The sequence below is a fragment of the Molossus molossus genome, unplaced genomic scaffold, assembly GCF_014108415.1.
Source record: "Molossus molossus isolate mMolMol1 unplaced genomic scaffold, mMolMol1.p scaffold_m16_p_15, whole genome shotgun sequence".
Lineage (NCBI taxonomy): Eukaryota > Metazoa > Chordata > Mammalia > Chiroptera > Molossidae > Molossus > Molossus molossus.
The window spans coordinates 37,896,291-37,917,933 of NW_023425350.1; the positions used below are offsets into that span (position 1 = coordinate 37,896,291).

At 39.2% G+C, this 21,643-nt stretch overlaps 1 protein-coding gene across 2 annotated transcripts in view; it reads right to left on the reverse strand.

Annotated features, from left to right (window-relative positions):
• Positions 1-21,643, reverse strand: part of PSME4 (proteasome activator subunit 4) — a 106,123-nt gene that overhangs the window by 72,168 nt on the left and 12,312 nt on the right. For both annotated transcript variants that reach the window (XM_036263566.1, XM_036263567.1), the window contains exons 2-3: positions 16,380-16,520; positions 15,657-15,773 (exon numbers count right to left, since the gene is read on the reverse strand). In XM_036263566.1, coding sequence (XP_036119459.1) covers positions 15,657-15,773; positions 16,380-16,520 — 258 coding nt within the window. The remainder of the gene's footprint in view (positions 1-15,656; positions 15,774-16,379; positions 16,521-21,643) is intronic.

Consider the following 21,643-nt stretch of genomic DNA (forward strand, 5'->3'; position numbering starts at 1 on the left):
TTGGGTTTGATCCCTGGATGGTGTGTGTGTGCAAGAAGAGGCAACTGACTGATGTCTCCCTTTCTCATCGATATTTCTTTCTCTCTCTCCCTTCCTCTCTCTAAAATAAAAAATTAATCAAATTGATTTTAGAGAGAGAAACATCAATTTGTTGTTCCACTCATTTATGTATTCATTGGTTGATTCTTTTTTAAAAATATGTTTTTATTGATTTTTTAGAGAAAGAGGAAGGGAGAGAGAAATAGAAACATGGATGAGAGAGAAACATTGATCAACGACCTCCTGCACATCTCCTACTGGAGATCAAGCCCATAACCCGGGCACGTGCTCTGACTGGGAATTGAACCAGGACTTCTCAGTCCATGGGACAGTGCTCAACCACTGAGCCACACTGTCTGGGCAAACAATAAGCAATTTTTACATTGCTAGTTTAAATTCAAAACTATCTAGCTCCTTTCCAATATTTATCTTTCTATTGAATAAAAACAAACAAATAAACAAACAAAAACCACCTGAATTGTTTCTCCAGTAGAAAGTAGAAACAGATGAGAGTGAAAAAGATCTTGGCTCTGAAGCAAAAGAAAGACAGACAGAGGAGGAAGGAAGGGAAAGGAAGATAAGGAAAAAAGGAGAAAGTTTAATATCCTTGCTCCAAACAATAAAACTGCTTTTAAAGGCATGTTGCGCTCTGGCCAGTTTTGCTCAGTAGTTAGAGCATCGGCCTGCGGTCCAGAGAGACACAGGTTCAGTTCCCAATAAGGGCATGTACCTCGGTTGCAGTTTTTCCCCGGGTGGTTGGTCATGCGGGTGGCAGCCACTCGATGTGTCCTTTTCACGTCGATGTTTCTCTCTCTCTCCCTCCCTCCCTCCCTCCCTCCCTCCCTCCACTCCATCCGAACAAAAAATGGAAAAATGTCCTCGAGTAAGGATAAAAAAAAAAAGCATGTTGCCATGCATGCTAAAGTGACAAAAAATGAGTTTAAGACTTGAAAGACAGTTAACAAATGAAGCAACCTTTCACTTTTGATTATAAAAATAGTATTCTAAAAATAGAACACATGCAGCCAGCTGACAAAACTGTTTTAAGATGTGTAAGAATACATCTAAGATGAAAATGCACAAAATACCAATTTCGAAAGTATCCCATCTTAAAGGGCTCTTTAAGGAATTTCTGTAATAAAATATTTGTAAAAAGTTATAATTTTATCCCTTGACTAGAAACACTTGCTCTGCTACTGTGCTGAATGCAATCTTAAGTATAAAAATAATTTTTTTAATGTTTTAATGATACCCTCTTAGAAATTCAGTAGACAGAAGAACAGAAAACGAAAGTACTATCATGTAACACTCCACTATTCTGTAACATTTCTGCATAAGAACCAGGACTACAAGGTTCCTCTGATTTTAAAATCAAGGTAATTGTGACCCTGGCCAGGTAGCTCAGTTGGTTAGAGCGTCGCCCTGATACACTTAAGCTGCATGTTTGATCCCCAGACAGGGCATATACAAGAATCAACCAATGAATGCATAATGAAGTGGAACAACAAATCTCTTTTTCTCTCTCTCAAATTAAAAAATAAATAAGTAAAATCAAGGCAAGTGTGATGAAGGAAGTCCAAGAGCCAAAGAATTTGAAAATCTTTCAAAGTTGAAATTTTATAACTTTATAAAGTGTGATCTGAATGGAAACATGGTAACAGGTACTCCTTAAAAAGGAGAGTTAATATATAACAGTAAAAAAATTATAGAAATTTTTAAAAAATGAATAAACAATTATAGTCCTGAAAAGTGTTTTAAGCAAGGGCCCCCCAAAAGCAGTTCCAAATAGTTCTGATCACTTCCGATTGGAACACATCAGCATTTTTAAAAAGAGCTGCACCAACAGCGCCCCATTTCACAGTGTGTGCCGTTTAGCACGGGTGCAAGCTTTGTATGAGCACTCCAAGCCACTGGACCAACAGGTTCATCTGCCTACAGCATCCACTTTAGTAGAGATATACAGGTAATAATTTTTACTTATGGAAACATTACTTAATAAGCCCAATACAGACATGAATATTTAAGACACAATGTGAAACTTCCAAAAATTTTCTTACACTAGACTTCTTTAGGAAATATCTCAGAGCCTTGGGGAAAGGGAAGGAGGTATTAAGTTGATATAGTTTGAGAATTATTGGTACTTAAAAAAAAAAAAAAAAAAAAGAGTGGTTTGGACACTAGAAGAGCTGTATGGGGAAAAAAGAAAGCAAGAGTGCTGGTCCAGTGATAAGAAGATAGGAGGGACTGATTAATGAAGCAGAAAACCTCTGATTGTATGGATGGAAGGTAACGGGTGGCAAATTCAGAGACATTAACCATATGTAGGGAGTATTTGGGAAATGCATGGAACATTTTTAATTATCACGATTATTGGGGCAGACTCAATGGATCTTTAGTGACCAGAAGCCAGGTATGTTAGATATCCTGCAATTCACAGAACAGCTAGATACAATGAAAAATTGTAAGACTTTCAAATGTCCCACTGCACAGTAACACAGGTTAAAATTTTTTTAACCTAAAAGTTAACTACTTTAAACTTTCAGGGTTTTTTTGTTTGTTTGTTTGTTTGTTTTGCATAGTTTTAGTGGACACTGATTCTTCTGTGAATACAAATAACATGTAAATTGAACAAGGCTGTACTACTTTATCCTGTTGAAAAATTCCCCAGGGGCCCTGGCCGGTTTGGCTCAGTGGTTAGAGCGTCGGCTTGTGGTCCGGAGAGACCCAGGTTCGGTTCCCACTAAGGGCACGTACCTCGGTTGCAGTTTGTCCCCGGCCCTGGTCGGTCGTGCGGGTGGCGGCCACTCGATATGTCCCTTTCACATCGATGTTTCTCTCTCTCTCTCTGTTCCTCTCTCTCCCTCCCGCTCTACTTGAATAAAAAATGGAAAAATGTCCTTGGGTGAGGATAAAAAAAAAAAAAGAAAAATTCCCCGGGGGTTATTCATTATTTCTTTAAGATGGGAAAAAAAAAGATCACACCACCTTGGCGACTTCCATCACAACACCTGATATATCAATACCATATTCCTGTCAATGTGTAGCTGTTGCATGCAGATATGTATCTAAGACGAAAGTGTTTCAATAGTCTTAGAATCAAGTGTCATTACATTGGCAATTAGCAGACACACAAAATACAAAGATGTCACAGAATTTCATTAATTTTTTGTTAAAATGCTATTGTAAACCTTTTTCATATGACACAAAAGGTAATTTATACTGTGAAAATTATATATTAACATTATTTATTTTGGCATTGCTTACTAATTTTCAATCTTGCTCTGATATTCTCCCCAGAAATGTACTGCAAATTCTCTGTGGTTTCATATATTAATGTTTTTTCCCCCAATTCATCCTTTGCCTTTAATTCTTCACATGTAATAATGTTTAAAACTAATGCTTTGGCCCTGGCCAGTTTGGCTCATTGGTGGAGCATTGGCCCGCAGACCAGTGAGTTGTGGGTTCAATTCCAGCCAAGGGCATGTACATCGGTTGCGGTTTGTCCCAGGCCCTGGTCGGGGTTGTACGGGAGGCAACCAGACGATGTGTCTCTCCCACATTGACATTTCTCTCTCTCTCTCCCCCTTCCTTTCTCTCCCATTCTAACTGAAGACAAATAGAAAAATATCCTCAGGTGAGGATTTTAAAAAATTAAATAAAATAATGCTTTGGCACTGGGTGGTGTGGCTCAGCTGGCTGGGCATTGTTCCATGCACCAAAAGGTTGCTGGTTCGATTCCTAGTTAGGGCATATGCCTGGGTTTGAGGCTGGAACCCATGTAGGGGTTAAGCAGGAGGCAGCCAACTGATGTCTCGCTCTCACATTGATGTTTCTCTCTCTCTTCCCCTCTCTCTTAAAAAACATAAAAACCCACAATAAAAAAGTCATAAAAAACAATGTTTTATGATACAAAATAAATACACCACACGACATCATTACATAAAAAATTATTGTGACACTAAGGCCAGCTGATCTGTAAGAATATCAAAGTTACTTTTTTCTCAGATCAGTCTGAAATTTAAGTTATTTCCCTATGTCATTCTTTATCCTAGCACTAGCTTTTATTTTAATGTCCACTCATAATGCTGTTCTTTCAAGTTCTTGCACTTCTTATACAGAATGTGTTCTAATTTTTTTCTATTTTAAGTAAGAATGTGTTCTAATTTTTTTCTCTTTTAAGTCCAAAATACTCATTAGAAGATGAAAATCTGAATATCATATTATGTCTTCTAGTGTAATAATCCCTACATATTTGAAGCATATACAGGGTGGGGAAAAGGTAGGTTTATAGCTGTCTGTATGGAACATAATAATTAATAAATATAGTTGCATACTCACAACTGTAAACCTACTTTTGCCCTACCTTGTATTGTTTTTATAATAAACTACTTTCCCATTACTTCTCTTCGATAGTTAAGACATTTTTCTTCACTAATTATAGGTAAGGAGCACAGATAGGTTATACTATTTATAGTTAACTACAAAATAGAAAAGGGGACACTGAGTCATCAGAAATGAGAAGTACTGCTTTAAACAAAAGTGACAATTTCAGCAGAGATGCAATGTTTCTTCAAAACATCAAGAATAGCCATGGTAAAACTTTTAAGAAAGAAGGTTTCAACAAGGGCAAGGAAGACATGAAGCTTCAGGAAAAGACATGGTAATAAGCACAGTACCAAGAATCAGGGGGAGGAACTATAAGCAGGACTGACACTTAGTGATAAGCTCTAACAAAATTTCCAGGAACACAGGGGTATTACTTGAAGAGGAAAGAATCCACACAGGACTTGAAAGGAGGTGGCTGCCTTTGCAAAGGTACACCTGTCAGGGCAGAAAGTATGAAACTTAGTTATGAAGAAGCATGTAAATGATATATTAAAGAAGAGGAGGAAAATGGCGGCAGAGTGAATGGAAGCAACACAGACCATCTCCCAGGACCAAACTGGAATTAAAATGAAAATAAAGACAAATCATCAGGAAAAAGCAACAGAAAAGCAGCTTGGAGGACCATATAATCAGGAACATTGACTCGATCCTGGTAGGACTGTGGAGGCGCGAGAGGGGGGCTGGGAGCCCACAGACAGCAGTGGCCTTAGCTGTGAGCAGCGCCCTGGGGTTAAACTCCCAAGGAGCTCCACAGCACAGAGCCAGGACAGATGCTAAAATAGCCACAGTTACTCACCTTGGGCTCACCAGAGGGAGGGCGGACTGGACTGGAACTATGTGGCAACACTCGGGATTTGGAGGGGGTTCAGAGCTTTTGCTGAGTTGCAGCCACACAGGACAGTGGTCATCTTACTCCTTTCCAAGGCAATGGGGAAAGGCGGCGGCCCCTCCCTTGGAGAGTCAACCCCACCCATGGCCATTGAAATGCAAATAAAGGCCCATTAACAACCAGCATCTGCCCCACCCTCGGGTAATCCTCTTACACTGAGCACCCGAGGGAGTTTCTCATTCAACTGAGCAGCCAAGGTTCTTCAAGTTCTCCACTGCTAGCCTCCAGGCAAAAAAGCTACAGGGTAACTGTACCACTCCTGGGCTAGCAACTCTAACCAGGAAAGTAAGACCTGACAGTGGTGTTTAAAGTGGGTCCTCCCTCCCTCATCCAAATCCAGGAAAGGGAGCCACAAACAGCACAACACCAACACCTAAAGGGAAAATTTGGCAGGCTCCAAGCCCACGGTGATAGCCAAAATGGTGAAACACAGTTAACAAAAACCAAAAGAAAGAACAAGAGACCTCTACTGAAGATGAGATAAACGAGATACAGTTAAGTAAGTTAACAGAACTAGAATTCAGAGCCATGATCTTGAGGAAGCTCAACAGCATGTGTAAGGACATGAGCACCATGAGTAAAGTCACAGAAATGTTGAAAATCAACCAGTTGGAAATTAAAAACCACCAAGAAGAAATGAAGAATGACATATCAGAAATAAAGAACACATTGGAAGGTCTAAACAGCAGAGTAGAGGAAGCAGAGGATTGAATCAGTGAATTAGAAGACAGGGTAGGGAAATAACAACCAATCAGAAAACCGAAAGAAAAAAAACAATTAAAAAAAAGGAAGACAGCTTAATAAAACTGTGGGACAACTGGAAAGGTAATAATATTCGCATCATAGGAGTCCCTGAAGAAGAAGAAAATGAGCAAGGGTTAGAGAATAAATTCAAAGAAATAGTGACAGAAAACTTCCCTAATTTGGTGAAGGAAGAAGGCATTCAAGTTCAAGAAGCACAGAGAGCCCCAAGTCAGAAGAACCCAAACAGGCCCACACTAAGACACATAGTAATCAAAATGCCAAAAATTAAAGACGAAGAAAGAATCCTAAAAGCAGCAAGAGATAAGCAACAGATTGCCTACAAAGGAACCCCCATAAGGCTTTCAGGAACTTCTCAACAGAAACACTACAGGCCAGAAGGGAATGGCATGAGGTAATAATCAAGGTCATGAAAAACAAAGATCTGAATCCAAGACTACTCTACCCAGCAAGGCTATCATTCAAAATAGAAGGTCAAATAAAGAGCTTCCCAGACAAAAAAAGGCTAAGGGAATACATTAGCACCAAACCAGCACTGCAAGAAATGTTAAAAGGACTGCTGTAATTAGCAGGAGAAATAGGAAGAAAAATAGAACCACACTAAACAAAAATAGCAATAAATAAGCACATATCAATAATCACCTTAAATGTAAATGGACTGAATGCTCCCATAAAAAGACAGAGTAGCTGATTGGATAAGAAAGCATGACTCATATATATGTTGTTTACAAGAGACCCACCTCACAACAAAAGACTCACATAGGTTGAAAGTGAAGGGATGGAAAAAATCTTCCAAGCAAACGAAAAAAAAAAAAAAGCTGGGTAGCAATACTCATATCTGATAAAATAGATTTCAAAATGGAGGCCATAACTAGAGACAATGAAGGCCACTACATAATATTGAAAGGATCTATCCAATAGGATAATATAACACTGATAAACATATATGCACCCAATATAGGAGCACCAACATATATTAAAAATCTTCTGGAATATGTCAAAGTAGAAATCGATACCAATACATCATAGCAAGGGACTTCAACACCCCGCTGACATCACTGGATAGATCCTCTAGACAAAATATTAGCAAGGAAACAAAGACTCTAAATGAAGCACCAGCCCAAATGGATTTAATAGATATCTACAGAGAATTACACCCCAAAACTGCAGAATTCACATTCTTCTCAAGTGCACATGGGACATTCTCAAAGATAGAACCACATGTTAGGAAACAAACTAAGTCTCTACAAGTTCAAGAAGATTGAAATCATATCAAGCATCTTCTCAGATCACAATGGCATGAAACTAGAAATCAACTGCAACAAGAACATGCAAAGACATTTGAACAAATGGAGGCTAAATAGCATGTTATTAAACAACAAATGGGTTACCGAGGCGATCAGGGAAGAAAATAAAAACTTCCTGGAAACCAATGAAAATGAACACACAACGACACAAAATCTATGGGATGCAGAGAAAGCACTTCTGAGAAGGAAGTTCATAGCACTACAGACCTACCTCAAGAAACAAGAAAAATCTCTAATATACTATCTATCCTCACAACTTAAAGAAATAGAAAGCAAACAAAAAGAAAACTCCAGAGCAAGTAGAAGGAAGGAAATAGTAAAGATCAGAGCAGAAATAAATGACATAGAGTCCAAAAAAAAAAAAATTCAAAGGATCAATGAAACAAAGAGCTGGTTTTTTGAAAAGATAAACAAGATTGATGGACCCTTAGCTAGACTCACTAAGAAACAAAGAGAGAGAACCCAAATACACAAAATCAGAAATGAAAGAGGAGAAGTAACAACTGACACCACAGAAATACAAAAGATCGTCAACAGCTACTATGAACAATTATATGGCAACAAATTCAACAATCTAAGCGAAATGGACAAATTTCTAGAAACACACAGTCGCCCAAAACTGGACTGGGAAGATAGAAAATTTGAACAGACCAATAACAAACGAAGAAATTGAAGATGTAATCAAGACTATCACAGCAAACAAAAGCCCAGGCCTGGATGGCTTCACGGGGAGTTTTGCCGAACATTCAAAAAAAAACTAACACCCATTTTCCTCAAACTATTTCAAAAAATTCAAGAAGAAGGAAGACTTCCAAACTCGTTTTATGAGCCCAGCATAATTCTAATTCCAAAACCAGAAAAAGACATTACAAAGAAAGAAAACTACAGGTCAATATCCCTGATGAACATGGACGCCAAAATCCTGAACAAAATACTAGCAAATCAGATCAGCAATACATCATGCCCACTTTCACCACTCTTATTTAACATAGTACTGGAAGTCTTAGCCACAGCAATCAGACAGGAAGAAAAAATAAAAGGGATCCAAATTGGAAAGGAGGAAGTGAAATTCTCATTACTTGCAGATAACATGATACTATACGTCGAAAACCCCAAAGACTCCATCAAAAATTTACTATTTGGCTAAGTAGCAGGATACAAAATTAACATCAAGAAATCAATGGCATTCTTTATACACCAATGATGAACTCACAGAAAGAGAAATTAAGAAAACTATCCCATTTACCATTGCGGCAAAAAATAAGATACCTAGGAATAAACGTAACCAAAGAAATAAAGGACCTATTCACAGAAACTACAGGTCACTGAAAAAAGAAATAGAGGAAGATATAAAAAAGAGGAAGCACATACCTTGTTCATGGATTGGAAGAATTAACATCATTAAAATGTCCATACTACCCAAAGCAATCTACAGATTCGATAAAATCCCCATCAAAATACCAACGACATGCTTCACAGAACTAGAACAAATACTTCAAAAGTTCATATGGAACCAAAAAAGACCTCAAATAGCCACAGCAATCTTAAAAAAGAACAAAGTAGGAGGGATCACATTACCAGATTTCAGGTTATACTACAAAGCCATTGTAATCAAACAGCCTGGTACTAGCACAAGAACAGGCATATAGACCAGTGGAACAGAACAGAAAACCCAGAAATGAACCCAAGGCAATATGCTCAATTAATAATTGACAAATGTGGCAAGAGCATACAGTGGAGTAAACACAGCCTCTTTAATAAATGGTGTTGGGAAAATTGGACAACTGCATGAAAAAAATAAAACTAGACCATCAACTTACACCCTACACAAGAATAAACTCAAAATGGATAAAAGACTTAAATGTGACTCATGAATCCATAACAATCCTAGAAGAAACTGTAGGCAACAAAATTTCGGACATCATACGCAGCAGAATTTTCACTGATATATCACCTAGGGCAACAGAAACAAAGGAGAAAATGAACACATGGGACTACATCAAACTGAAAAGCTTCTGCACAGCTAAAGATACAATCATCAAAATGGAAAGGCAACCCACTGTATGGGAGAGCATAATTGCCAATGATGTATCAGATAAGGGGTTAATTTCCAATATATAGAGAGTGCTCATACAACTCCACAAAAGGAAGACAAAGAACCCAATTAAAAAATGGGCAGAGGAACTAAATAGACACCTCTCCAAACAGGACATACAAATGGCTAAGAGACATATGAAGAAATGCGCATCATCAGTAAGCATCAGAGAGATGCAAATTAAAACAACAATGAGGTATCACCTCACACCTGTCAGAATGGCCACAGTCAACAAATCATCAAACAACAAGTGTTGGTGAGGGTATGGAGAAAAGGGGACTCTAGTACACTGCTGGTGGGAATGCAGACTGGTGCAGCCACTATGGAAAACACTATGGTGTTACCTCAAAAAATTAAAAATTGAACTGCCATTTGACCCAGTGATCTCACTCCTAGGAATATACCCTAAGAAGCCTGAAACACCAATCAGGAAGAATATATATATGTACCCTCATGTTCGTAGCAGCACTATTTACAATAGCTAAGATCTGGAAACAGCCCAAATGTCCATCACTAGACGAATGGATAAAAAAGCAGTGGTACATATACACAATGGAGTACTATGCAGCTGTAAGAAAGAAAGATCTCTTATCCTTTGAGACTACATGGAGGGACCTGGGAAGTATCATCCTAAGCGAAACAAGCCAAACAGAGAAAGAGAAGTATCATATGATCTCACTTATTTGTGAAATATAATAAACATAACAGTGTGAGGAATGGGGTAGTCCCAGAGAAGTGGAAGTGGGGTACAGACTGACAATCCCCATAAGAAGGGTTGGTGGGGGAGAGATAAACCACAGAACTTATATGTATGTGTGCATGAAAAATGTACATGGACAACGAAGCTGGGGACAGGATGGGGAGGGTGGGGCAGGGGGGAATAAGGAGAAACATCTGTAACAAAAATAAATTAATTAATTAATTAAATAAAAATAAAGAAAGAATGAAAGAAGAAGAAATTGCCTAAATTTACCAAAGACTTTCAGAGGCAGCCAAAAAGAATCAGCCAGGAAATTTTCAGAAAGATAACTAATTTTGAACCCAGTATGAAGGTCAGTGAAATCTATGAAGCAGTGAATCCAGTCCAAACTTCAATGGGCTCATATTTTAAAAATACCCAAATCCAGACCATGCCATGTTCCTTCCAGCAGAAATAAAACTCATAAGAAATCTTTACAACACAGCTTTTATGTTAAATTTGGATTTTCATAATATTTATAAAAGCATATTTGAATATTATACCATTTGGTTTCATGATGAATTTTCTATTTTTATGGTTGAAAATGGGTTTTGTTGTTTTTATCCTCACCCGAGGATATTTTTCCATTCTCAGAGCGGGAGGGAGAGAGAGGAAGAGAGAGAGAGAAACATCGACATGAAAGAGACACACTGAGTGGTCGCCACCCGCACGACCCAACCAGGACCAGGGATAAACTGCAACCGAGTACATGCCCTTAGTGGGAACCAAACCCAGGTGTCTCCAGACCACAGGCTGACGCTCTAACCACTGAGCCAAATCGGATAGGGCAGTTTTCTTGTTTTAACACGTGAAATCTTCAGAAAATAAATAGCTTCTGACCACGCTATTTGTGACCACTCTCCAAAAACCAACTGGGGCCTAGTTCAGGATCAACTACAGTCATTTTCTGTTTTACTCTTTCCACTTACATCATTTCAGTACTTACCTATCAGGACCTGAAAAGCTCTTAAAGTCTGCCATCTGCTGTGATTTTCAAATAATTCTATGAAAAAGACTGCTCACTTAAGTGAAGCCTGAGGATTAATCATGAATTAAATGAATTGAACTGGGGAGGCTACAAGAAGTAATGAAATAACATCAATATGTCTAGGATTGAAAGAGAAACCATAGAAATAAATCTTTAAAGACTGAATGTATAAAAGAGAAAAAGGAAAAGAACACAGGTGTGTGAAATGGTGCTCTTCTGGAATGAGTATATATGTATATGACAAACAACTCTAGATGATGAGAGGAAATAGCTATGAAGAAAAAAAATTCCTCAAAATAAACCTCAGTCTCAAATAATATGAGTATTTTAAGCCAAACATGCTAAGATTGAGACAATTAAGAGCTAGATCACAAATGTATAAACCAAACCCTATTAACAGAGGAAAGATACTTTGCAGTCAAGTCTAAAATCACTACTAACCAGAAAAGGGCAGATGATCATATTACACACTGTAAATTCAGAATAAAATATAAAACATACCAAAATTAGAGATCTGGACTTCCGGTCAAGATGGTAGCGTAGGTAAACATGGTATCGCCTCCTCCCACAACCACATCAAAATTACAAGTAAACTACAGCACAACCATCATTCAGAACCGCCTGAAATCGAGCTGAATGTTAAGTCCTACAACTGTAAATTAAAGCCACATACAGACTGGTATGAGGGGCGGACACACGGAAAGGCTGGTCCCACACCCATGTATGGTGATAAAAATCAGGAGGGACATCTCTGCTGGAAAGGTCCTCCCTGAGGAGTGAGGAGTCCCTGTCCCACACAAGGCGCCCAGCTCAGGGTTCCAGTGCCAGGAAGAGAAGTCCTTATAACTTCTGGCTGGAAAAACCAGCAGGAACTGAGGCTGAGGGAGGCTGTGGCTGCTGGACTTACTCGAACTTGCTCCCTCTAAGCCCCAAAGGGAGGCAGCCTGAGGGGTGCTAGAGACATACAGGGAAGAAATGAACTGTTTGGTCTTGGGATGAATGCTGGAGAGGGCTTTCTCCTGGACAGAGTTGCTGGTGGAGGCTGATGTTCCTTTGGTGAGCCCTTCCCTGGGGTAGCAGACGGCAGCCACATCTGGGACTCCAGCAACCTGGCTTACACTGTTGGCCCCGCCCTGGTGACTCCCTGAGGCCCTGCCCGCACCCAACTTTCTGATCTACCCAAACTGTTTCCAAAGGCTTTACCATAGGATTAGCCTGTCTTGGATCCTGCTTCAAAGTTTCCTAAAATCGCTCAAACAAGCAGCATCTTGTCTCAGTGAGCCCCATACCTCTCATTAAGTGGCCCCAGGCCTGGCACTAGAAGCAGCCAGCCTTGGTTCACAACTTGGCTTTTTCTGGGAACCTCCAAACCCAGCAGAAGAAACAGCCATTAGCAGATCACTTTGTAGCTTATGCTGGGTGGCCACAAATAGAACACAGGCAGTGTCCAGCCGGTGTGGCTCAGTGGTTGAGCATCAACCCATGCATCAAGAGGTCGCCGGTTCGATTCCAGGTCAGGACACATGCCCAGGTTGTAGGCCTGATCCCCAGTGGGGGACATGCAGGAAGCGGCCAGTCAATGTTCTCTCTCATTGATGTTTCTATCTCTCTTTCCCTCTCCCTTCCACTCTCTCTAAAAAAACCAATAAAGAAAAAAAGAAAAAAAAAAAAAAAAAAACACAGGCAGTGGCTGACCTTGCCCCAGAGCCAGCAAACCCAGTAGACAGCTTCAGACCACATCGAAACACCACCCACCCAACCACCTCCACAAGTGACACACTCAATGAGCAGACTCAGTGGGTACCAGAGCCCTAGTGAAGTAAATCTTGCTCTGTGTGGTGGGCCCCTACACAGCTGATCCTCCAAGATAGTCAAAGGCCAGTGGCCAGTGGGCACAGCCAGTCCTTGCAGCTGATCAGCCTGAATAAATCCCTCCCCCACTGACGTGCCAACAGCAATCAAGAGTCAATTACAACAGAAGGGTATAAAGTCCACACTACGGGTGCACCTCGAAGGGTATACAGTCCACACTAGGGGTGCACCTCGAGGGCCCAGCTAGGTTGATCAGGGAGGCTATGCCACTGGATCCTACAGGACACCTACAAAAAGAGGCCACCCTACAAAGACTAGGAGATGTAGCAGCTCTACATAATACATAGAAACAATCACAGGGAAGCAGCCAAAATGAGGAGACAAAGAAACATGTCCCAAATGAAACAAAAACTCCAGGAGAAGAATTAAACAAAATTGAGATAAGCAGTCAAGCAGATGCAGAGTTCAAAACACGTTATAAGGTTACTCAAGGAACTTGGTGAGACATTCAAGGAAATTAGTGAGACCTTCAAGGAACTTAAGGAGACATCCAAAGATCTTAATGAGAACATCAACAATATAAAAAAGGACCAGTCAGAAATGAACGATGCACCAACTGAAATAAGGAATAATTTACAGAGAATGAATAGTAGAGTAGGTAAAGCCAAGAAGCAAACCATCAATTTGGAATATAAGGAAGCAGAAAACACCCAATCAGAACAGCAAAAAGAAAAAAAGAATACAAAAAAAATTAGAACAGTGTAAGGAACCTCTGGGACAACTTCAAGCATGCCAACATTCACATCATAGGGGTGTCAGAAGAAGGAGAGAGAGAGAGAGAGAGAGAGAGAGAGAGAGAGAGAGAGAACAAGAAATTGAAAACCTATATGAAGCAATAATGACAGAAAACTTCCCTAACTTGGTGAAGGAAACAGACATACAAGTCCAGGAAGCACAGAGAGTCCCAAACAAGATAAACCCCAAGAAGCCCACACCAAGACACATCATCATCAAAATGCCAAAGGGTAAAGACAAAGAGAGAATCTTAAAAGCAGCAAGAGAAAAGCAGTTAGTTACCTACAAAGGAGCTCCCATAAGGCTGTCAGCTGATTTCTCAACGGAAACTTTGCAGGCCAGAAGGGAGTGACAAGAAATATTCAAGGTGATGAAAAGGACCTACAACCAAGATTACTCTATCCTGCAAAGCTATCATTTAGAATAGATGGACATATCAAGAGCTTCCCAGACAAGAAAAAGCTAAAGGAGTTCATCACACCAAACCAATATTATAAGAAATGTTGAAGGGTCTTCTTGAAGGAAAAGAACAAATATATGAACAATGAAACGGCAATTAATACATATCTATCTACAAACAAAATGAGCAAGCAGAACAGAAACAGACTCATAGATAGAGAACTTTTTGTTGCTTGCCAGATGGGTGGGGACTGGGGGGATGGGTGAAAAAGATGAAGGAATTGGTTGTTAGACTGATGAACCTCAAAGGGAAGTGGGGAGGGAGGGAGGGATGAGATAAACCAAAGAACTTCTATGCATATATGCATAACCAATGGACACCAACAATAGTGTGGGGAAGGCAGGAGGGTGACAGGATTGGGGAGGAGAGGGTAAATGAGGGAGAAAAGGAGGAAACATCCGTAATACATTCAACAATAAAGATGGGTTAAAAAATAAAATAAAAAGTGAAAGATATAAAAAAAAGTTCAGAGATCTGGACAAGTCAGGATGCATGTACAAGAAGCCATAACCAGGCAGAGATTTATAAGTTTAGTATGTCTAAAAAATCACTAGAAAATAAGATAAACCAGGGGATGTGACTCAGAAGAGTCAACACGAAAACTGATGCTTCTTTAACTGGGAGTATGTGGCCCATGGAAGACGCAAAGCTCCTCTTCTTGAAGCATTCATTTTACTTGAAGAATTAAAACCCATGTGGAGCCCAGCGTGTGTGGTTCAGGGACTGAGTACTGACCTATGAACCAGGAGGTCCCCAGTTCAATTCCCAGTCAGGGCACATGCCTGGGTTTTGGGCTCAATCCCCACTAGGGGGCGTGCAGGAGGCAGCCAATGGATGTTTCCCTCATCAATGTTTCTATCTCTCCCTTTCTCTGAAATAAAATAAAAAAGCATATTAAATAAACAAAATAAAACCCGTGTGGATGTATTATGAACAGTGTTAACTATGCATTACTTTTAATGATAAAATAATAGATTTCAACAAAAAATTTCTGCTTTCTTTGGCCATTATGGTGGTGTTAGCTATTAGAAATATCTTGGTGGGAAGTTCTTAAGTACAGCTTCAGATATAGTTTAAAGAGGGCATAATTGTTTTAGGAGTTAAGTTACACAGAATTGAGTACATTACAATGTACATTTGCTTCTTATCTCAAATCAGTATTTCTCATTTATGATTAAACCCCTAAAAGCCCCCAAGTGCTTCAAAAGAAATTCTTTAAATGGAAATACTTACTATGCACAACCAAAGGTAACAGACAACAGTGTGGTGAAGGCAAAGGAGGAGGAGGGCAGATGGGAGTCTGTAGGAGGGTATCATTAAGGGGAAAAAGGAGGAAATCTGTAATACTTACAATGAAGTTTTTTTTTTTAATAGAAATACTTACTTAGGAAACCAATTTAATCCTAGATGCTCTGTCTTGGAATATAATATTCTTTCCACCATGTCATACAGTGGTCTCCAAGGCAACTCCAAATCATCTCTTGAAAGAAGTTCCTTTTTCCTAATTAGGAACGATAAACAAACATATATATATGTGTGTGTGTGTGTGTGTGTGCGTGTGTGCACAGGTGTGTGTATATTACACATACTACTCAGGGAGGATGGTTGTTAAATGTTGCTATCATCACAATGGGCTTTGCTTTTTTTCATCCACAGCCCACTCACTGGCAGAACATGGTAAGTAGTAGGAAGAACAATACACCAGATTTTTGCTGCTGTTCAAACCTGAAAGAACACCTGGCAAAAGGGGGTATTTAAGTTTGTGCCACCATTACTGTGAATGAAGTTCCTATTTTCCAACATTATCTATGGCGTACTTAAAGTTTCCAGCATTGTGCTGGGTGCCCTGGGATCAGCAAAAGCATAAATGATCCCTATCTTCTCTAGAATCTCACAACTTATATAAGAAAAGAAAATTAGTATAAATAAAACAATCAGACAACATAGAGTTAATGGGTGCTAGAGAAAAGAAAACTTCATGGAGGAGATGGAATTTTAATTAAAAGGTTAACACATAAAATTTAAACTTATAAAGTTCTCATTCCCTAAAATCTTGAAAAAACAAACCAAAAAAATCGTACCAGAAATCATAGAAAAACTAACTTACTTTAACAAGTTGATCAAGAGACGGGCAAATCCCTGCATCATGCTGATTTCCAGTTTTGGAATTGATACCAGCTCATATAATAACTTGACAAAGAGAACATGATCTTCTTTGCTAAATTTTCTCCCATAAAGTCGAATATATCTGAAAGAGAAAATTCAGTATCGCTTTTAAAAATAGGTATGATGACACATCCATGTTCCTTGCAGTATTATTCACTACAGCCATGTGGAAACAACATAAATATCCATCAATGGATAAATGGATTTTTAAAATGTGGTATATACACACAATGAAATATTATTCAGCCTTTTAAAACAAAGAAATTCTGTCGTATGCTATGAACCTTGTGGACATTATGCTAGAAAGTGAAATAAGCAATCATAAAAAAGACATACTGCATGAGTCTACTTATATGTAGTATTTAACGTATTCAAAATCATAGAAACAAAAAGCAGAATGGTGGCTGCCAGAGACTGGGATGAAAGGAAAAACAAGGAGTCGTTCAACAGGTATAGAGTTTCAGTCATGCAAGATGAGTAAGTTCTAGAGATCCATTGTACAACAAGTTACATGTTGTTAACACTACTGTACTGCATACTTAAAAATTGTTGATAGTAAATTTATGCTTCTTGCCATATTAAAAATAGTATGTATTATAACACAATTTCAAATGTCTTTGATGTTAATCATTTTATATCCACTCATTGTTATGAGGAAAAGAATTAATTCTGTATTTTCTTTAAGATTACAAAATAAGCCCTGGCCAGCTGGGCCCAATGGTTAGAGTGACAGCTCACACCAAAGTGTCACAAGTTCAATTCCAGAACAAGGGCTCATACCTGGGGTTGCAGGTTTGATCTCTCTCTCCCCCTTACCCCCTCTCTTCCACTCTCTATAAAATAAATAAATAAATAAAAATCAACGAAAAAAATATCCTCAGGTGAGGATTAACAACAACAAAAAACTCAGCATGTCACACAGAGTTAAAAAATAAGACAGAACAAGAGAGTACAGATATGTACGTTTACATCTGTTGTAACCACAAGAAATCTTTGAAGAATGCATATGGCTTACATAGAATCCTGAAAAATACAGCAAGTCACATAAGCTGTATCATTTGTTTCCAAGAGTTAACTCACAATTATAATAAAGTTACTACTTTTAAAATGTAGTATTTTGCCTCAAAATTCTACATTTAAATTTTTTTAACTTTAGAGAACCAATGTAATCAAAACTGTCAACTATAAACAAAAAGCAAGAATGACTAATTATAGCATATTTTATTTTATATAATCCTCATCTGAGGATATTTTTCTATTTATCTCTAGGTAGAGTGAAAGAGAGGGAGAGGGAGAGAGGGGGAGAGAGATAAATATCGAGGTATGTGTCCTTGACTGGAATTGAACCCACAACCCTTTGGTCCACAAGCTGATGCTTTAACTGCTTAGCCAAACTGGCCAGGGCACTCATAGCACGTTTAAGGACTCAGAAATAACTAAAACCTAAATAACTAAACCTTAAGTAACCAAAACTTACTTAGAACAAATTACTGTATACTTAAAATCATAAACTCCTTTGAGGAAGAACATTTTACAAACAATTAAATACTTAAATCAACGAAAAAATAGGATTAATATTCCTTATATGATCTTTAGCACTTCCCGAACAGCTAAAATCAAATTAAACTATGCTTAACTCCTAAAATTAGGGTACCTAATTGCTTTTTGTTTTCCAGAAATTCCTCACAATTCTTGGTTCACTAACAGCACTCTTTTTCATTTTCTCAGGCTACTGTATATTTATTGAGCTCTTTTCTGTCACTTTTAGATACTATCCCATGATTACACCTTTGTACTATACAAGGGAATAGTATGGGAGGCAGAACAAGAAGACTTGAGATATTGTTCTGCCTCTACCAGTAATTACTGTGACCTTTTCTTAACCACTTTGGACTGGTAATGCAAATGGATTTAATGAAGATATATGTAGAGAGAGAATCTAAGCCCAGCCTGCCAGAGGTCCTTCAAGCTGCTGAACAGACATGGTACAACCTCCTTCTGAAGCCTCCCTCAATTTCTCTAAATTCAGAAGTAAAAGATAAAATCATTTAAATACTACTCTCAAGTAAAAACAAACTAAATCTTTTAAACCTGGTACACATTTTAAAGATAAAGCAGAAGAGTTAAAGAAGCATTTCTTGCTTTCAGCAGCTGCTTCAGGCCTCGCCAGGGCTCCAGATGCCCTCAGGATTGTACACTCACTTCCCACTGTGGCTCGGATACTTCTATGGAAAAACTGGAGAAACACTGCTCTGCGCCACGGAAATAACTTAGCTACAGCCCATCGCTTTACGGCTGCAGAAAGACAACTGTGCACTTAACAAGAGGGACATAAATTCAGAGCCCTAAATTTAACACTAATGAAGAGACCAACAGGGAGATTTCTAGAAAATCTGAAACTGCTGACAAAATTAGAGATTTTTAGAGAAATTGATCCAAATCCTTTTGTTTCCCTGTCAACCAGCAAATAGTTCTTGCCGACCAGAAAGTTGGTTCTGCTTTCAGCATTTCTCAAAATGCAGTCCAAGATTTCTTCTGGAGGTCACAAAAAGTACTAAGAAAAAAATTAATGATTGGTCTTCATTAAAATTAAGAACACCTATTCACAATAAAACACCATTAAAAGTGAAAAGCTCAGTAAGATATTTGGAATAGATATATCTGACAAAGGACTCATATCCAAATTATGTAAGAATCCCTTCAAATCAGTAAGAAAAAGACAAACAAAAAAAGGCATCTCAGATAGGCACTCCTTCAAAGACAACATTCAGATGACTAATAAGTATATGAAAAGATACTCAACATCTATACTCAACAGTAAAAGCAATAAAACACAGTAAGGTCGCCCAGCCGGTATGGTTCAGTGGTTGAGTGTCCAGCCATGCACCAAGAAGTCACCAGTTCGATTCCCGGTCAGGGCACATGCCCAGGTTGTGGGCCCGAACCCCAGTGGGGGGCATGCAGGAGGCAGCCAATGGATGTTTTCTCTCATCGATGGCTCTCTCTCCCCCTCTCCCTCTAAAATCAATAAAGGGGGGAAAAAAGAGTATGTACAGTTGGCCCTTGTTTATCACGGTTAACTGGTTCCAGACTCTACGAAGATAAATGAATTTCCACGAAGTAGGGTTCTTTATACATAGTCGTCCCTCGCCACTCTGTGCTTTGACTTTCGCAGCTTCACACTATAGCAGTTTTCTTCAAATGTAGTATAGTATTTTAAAAACCGCGATAGAGCCCTGGCTGGTTTGGCTCAGCAGTTGGAGCATCAGCCCGCAGACCAAAGAGTCCTGGGTTCGGTTCCCGTAAGGGCACGTACCTCAGTTGCAGTTTGTCCCCGCCCTGGTTGGGGTCATATGGGTGGCGACCACTCAATGCGTCTCTCTCATGTCGATGTTTCTCTCTCTCTCTCTCTCTCTATCTCTCCCTCTCTTCCCTCTCTCGCTTCAGCTCTGTCTGAAGATGAATGCAAAAATGTCCTCAAGTGAGGATTAAAAAAAAAACAAAAACAAAAACCGCGACAGTGTGAAGCTGCGAAAGTCGAAGCGCGAAGTGGCGAAGGACGACTGTACAATACTGTCAAGGTTTTTTTCTACTCCTCATCTGGACAGTTTACTATACATTACAAGGAAATTTTTAGTAAAATATAAATTTATACACCACCACTGAAATGAACTAAGAATTAATTTGGCTAGAGGCCAAAAATGTTGGTTTTCAATACAAGCTTTGTCATTCACCAGTTATTTTTATTGAAGGCAATCATTGGGTTTCTAGTCCAGCTATATCAATAAAGTAAAATTAATATTTCAGATGAACATTAAGACTATTAGTAATTATAAACTATGCAAGACACTTAGCAATGATATCTAATCTTAACTAAATGCTTTAGTTGGAATAGTTCTGCTGAAAAGATGAAAAAATGGAATTTTAACTTGAAAATTTTAAAAACTAGAAAGAAGGGCCCTGGCCAGTTTAGCTCAGTAGTTACAGCCTCAGCCCGCGGACCAGAGAGTCCTAGGTTCGGTTCCCACTAAGGGTATGTACCTCACTTGCAGTTTGTCCCCGGCCCCAGTTGAGGTCATGTGGGTGGCAACCACTCAATGTGTTTCTCTCATATTGATGTTTCTCTATCTTCCTCCCTCTCTCCCTCCCACTCTATCTGAAGATAAATGCAAACAAACAAACAAACTAGAAAGAAGGTACATCCAGCAATAATAATCGACAACAAAAGTCACACCAGAGAAAAGATGGCAAGTTTCTTTATTTTGAAGATAATAAGGGGGTCACAATAAACAATAAAGGTGAGATGAAAGGTTCTGCCATCACAGACCAGCTGCAAAGGTGTGCAGATTTGCAGCCCAGGACTACATCCAATGCTGGCAACATTGTATGATCCTCTAGTGTATTCATAAAGAAAAAACCCATTAAAGCCCAGGCCGGTTTGGCTCAGCGGTTAGAGCGTCCGCCTGCGGTCCTGAGAGACCCGGGTTCGGTTCCCGCTAAGGGCGCGTACCTCGGTTGCAGTTTGTCCCCGGCCCTGGTCGGTTGTGCGGGTGGCAGCCACTCGATGTGTCCCTTTCACATCGATGTTTCTCTCTCTCTCTCTGTTCCTCCCCCCCACCCCCACTCTACCTGAACAAAAAATGGAAAAATGTCCTCTGGTGAGGATAAAAAAAAACAAAAAAAAACCCATTAGTTATTTCCTCCAAAAACAAACAAAAAAAAACAAACCCAGAATTTAAGTTCTGTTTGTTTGTCACGCTAGGATATTTTTCCATTAATTTTTAGATAGAGTGGAAGAGAGGGAGAGGAAACTCTTATGTGAGAGAAACGCATTGACTGGTTGTCTCCCAAAAGACCCCAACTGGGGCCAGGGATTGAACCTGTAATGCAGGTATGTGCCCTTGACCGGGAATCAAACCCACAACTCTTGGGTCCGTGAGCCAATGCTCTAACCCCTGAGCCAAACCAGCCAGGGCACCCAGATAAAACACAGTGGTGGTTGAAGAAATACTGTTCCATTCATTCATAATATCAAAAAAAAGAAAGAAATTTCTCTAAAAGAAATGTACAGGAGCCCAGGCACAGATGATTAGAACTCAGTTGGTTAGAGTGTTGTCCGATAGGCCAAGGTTACAGATTCAATCTCCTGTCAGGGCACATGCAAGCAGCAACCAATGAATGCATAAATAGGTGGGACAATAAATC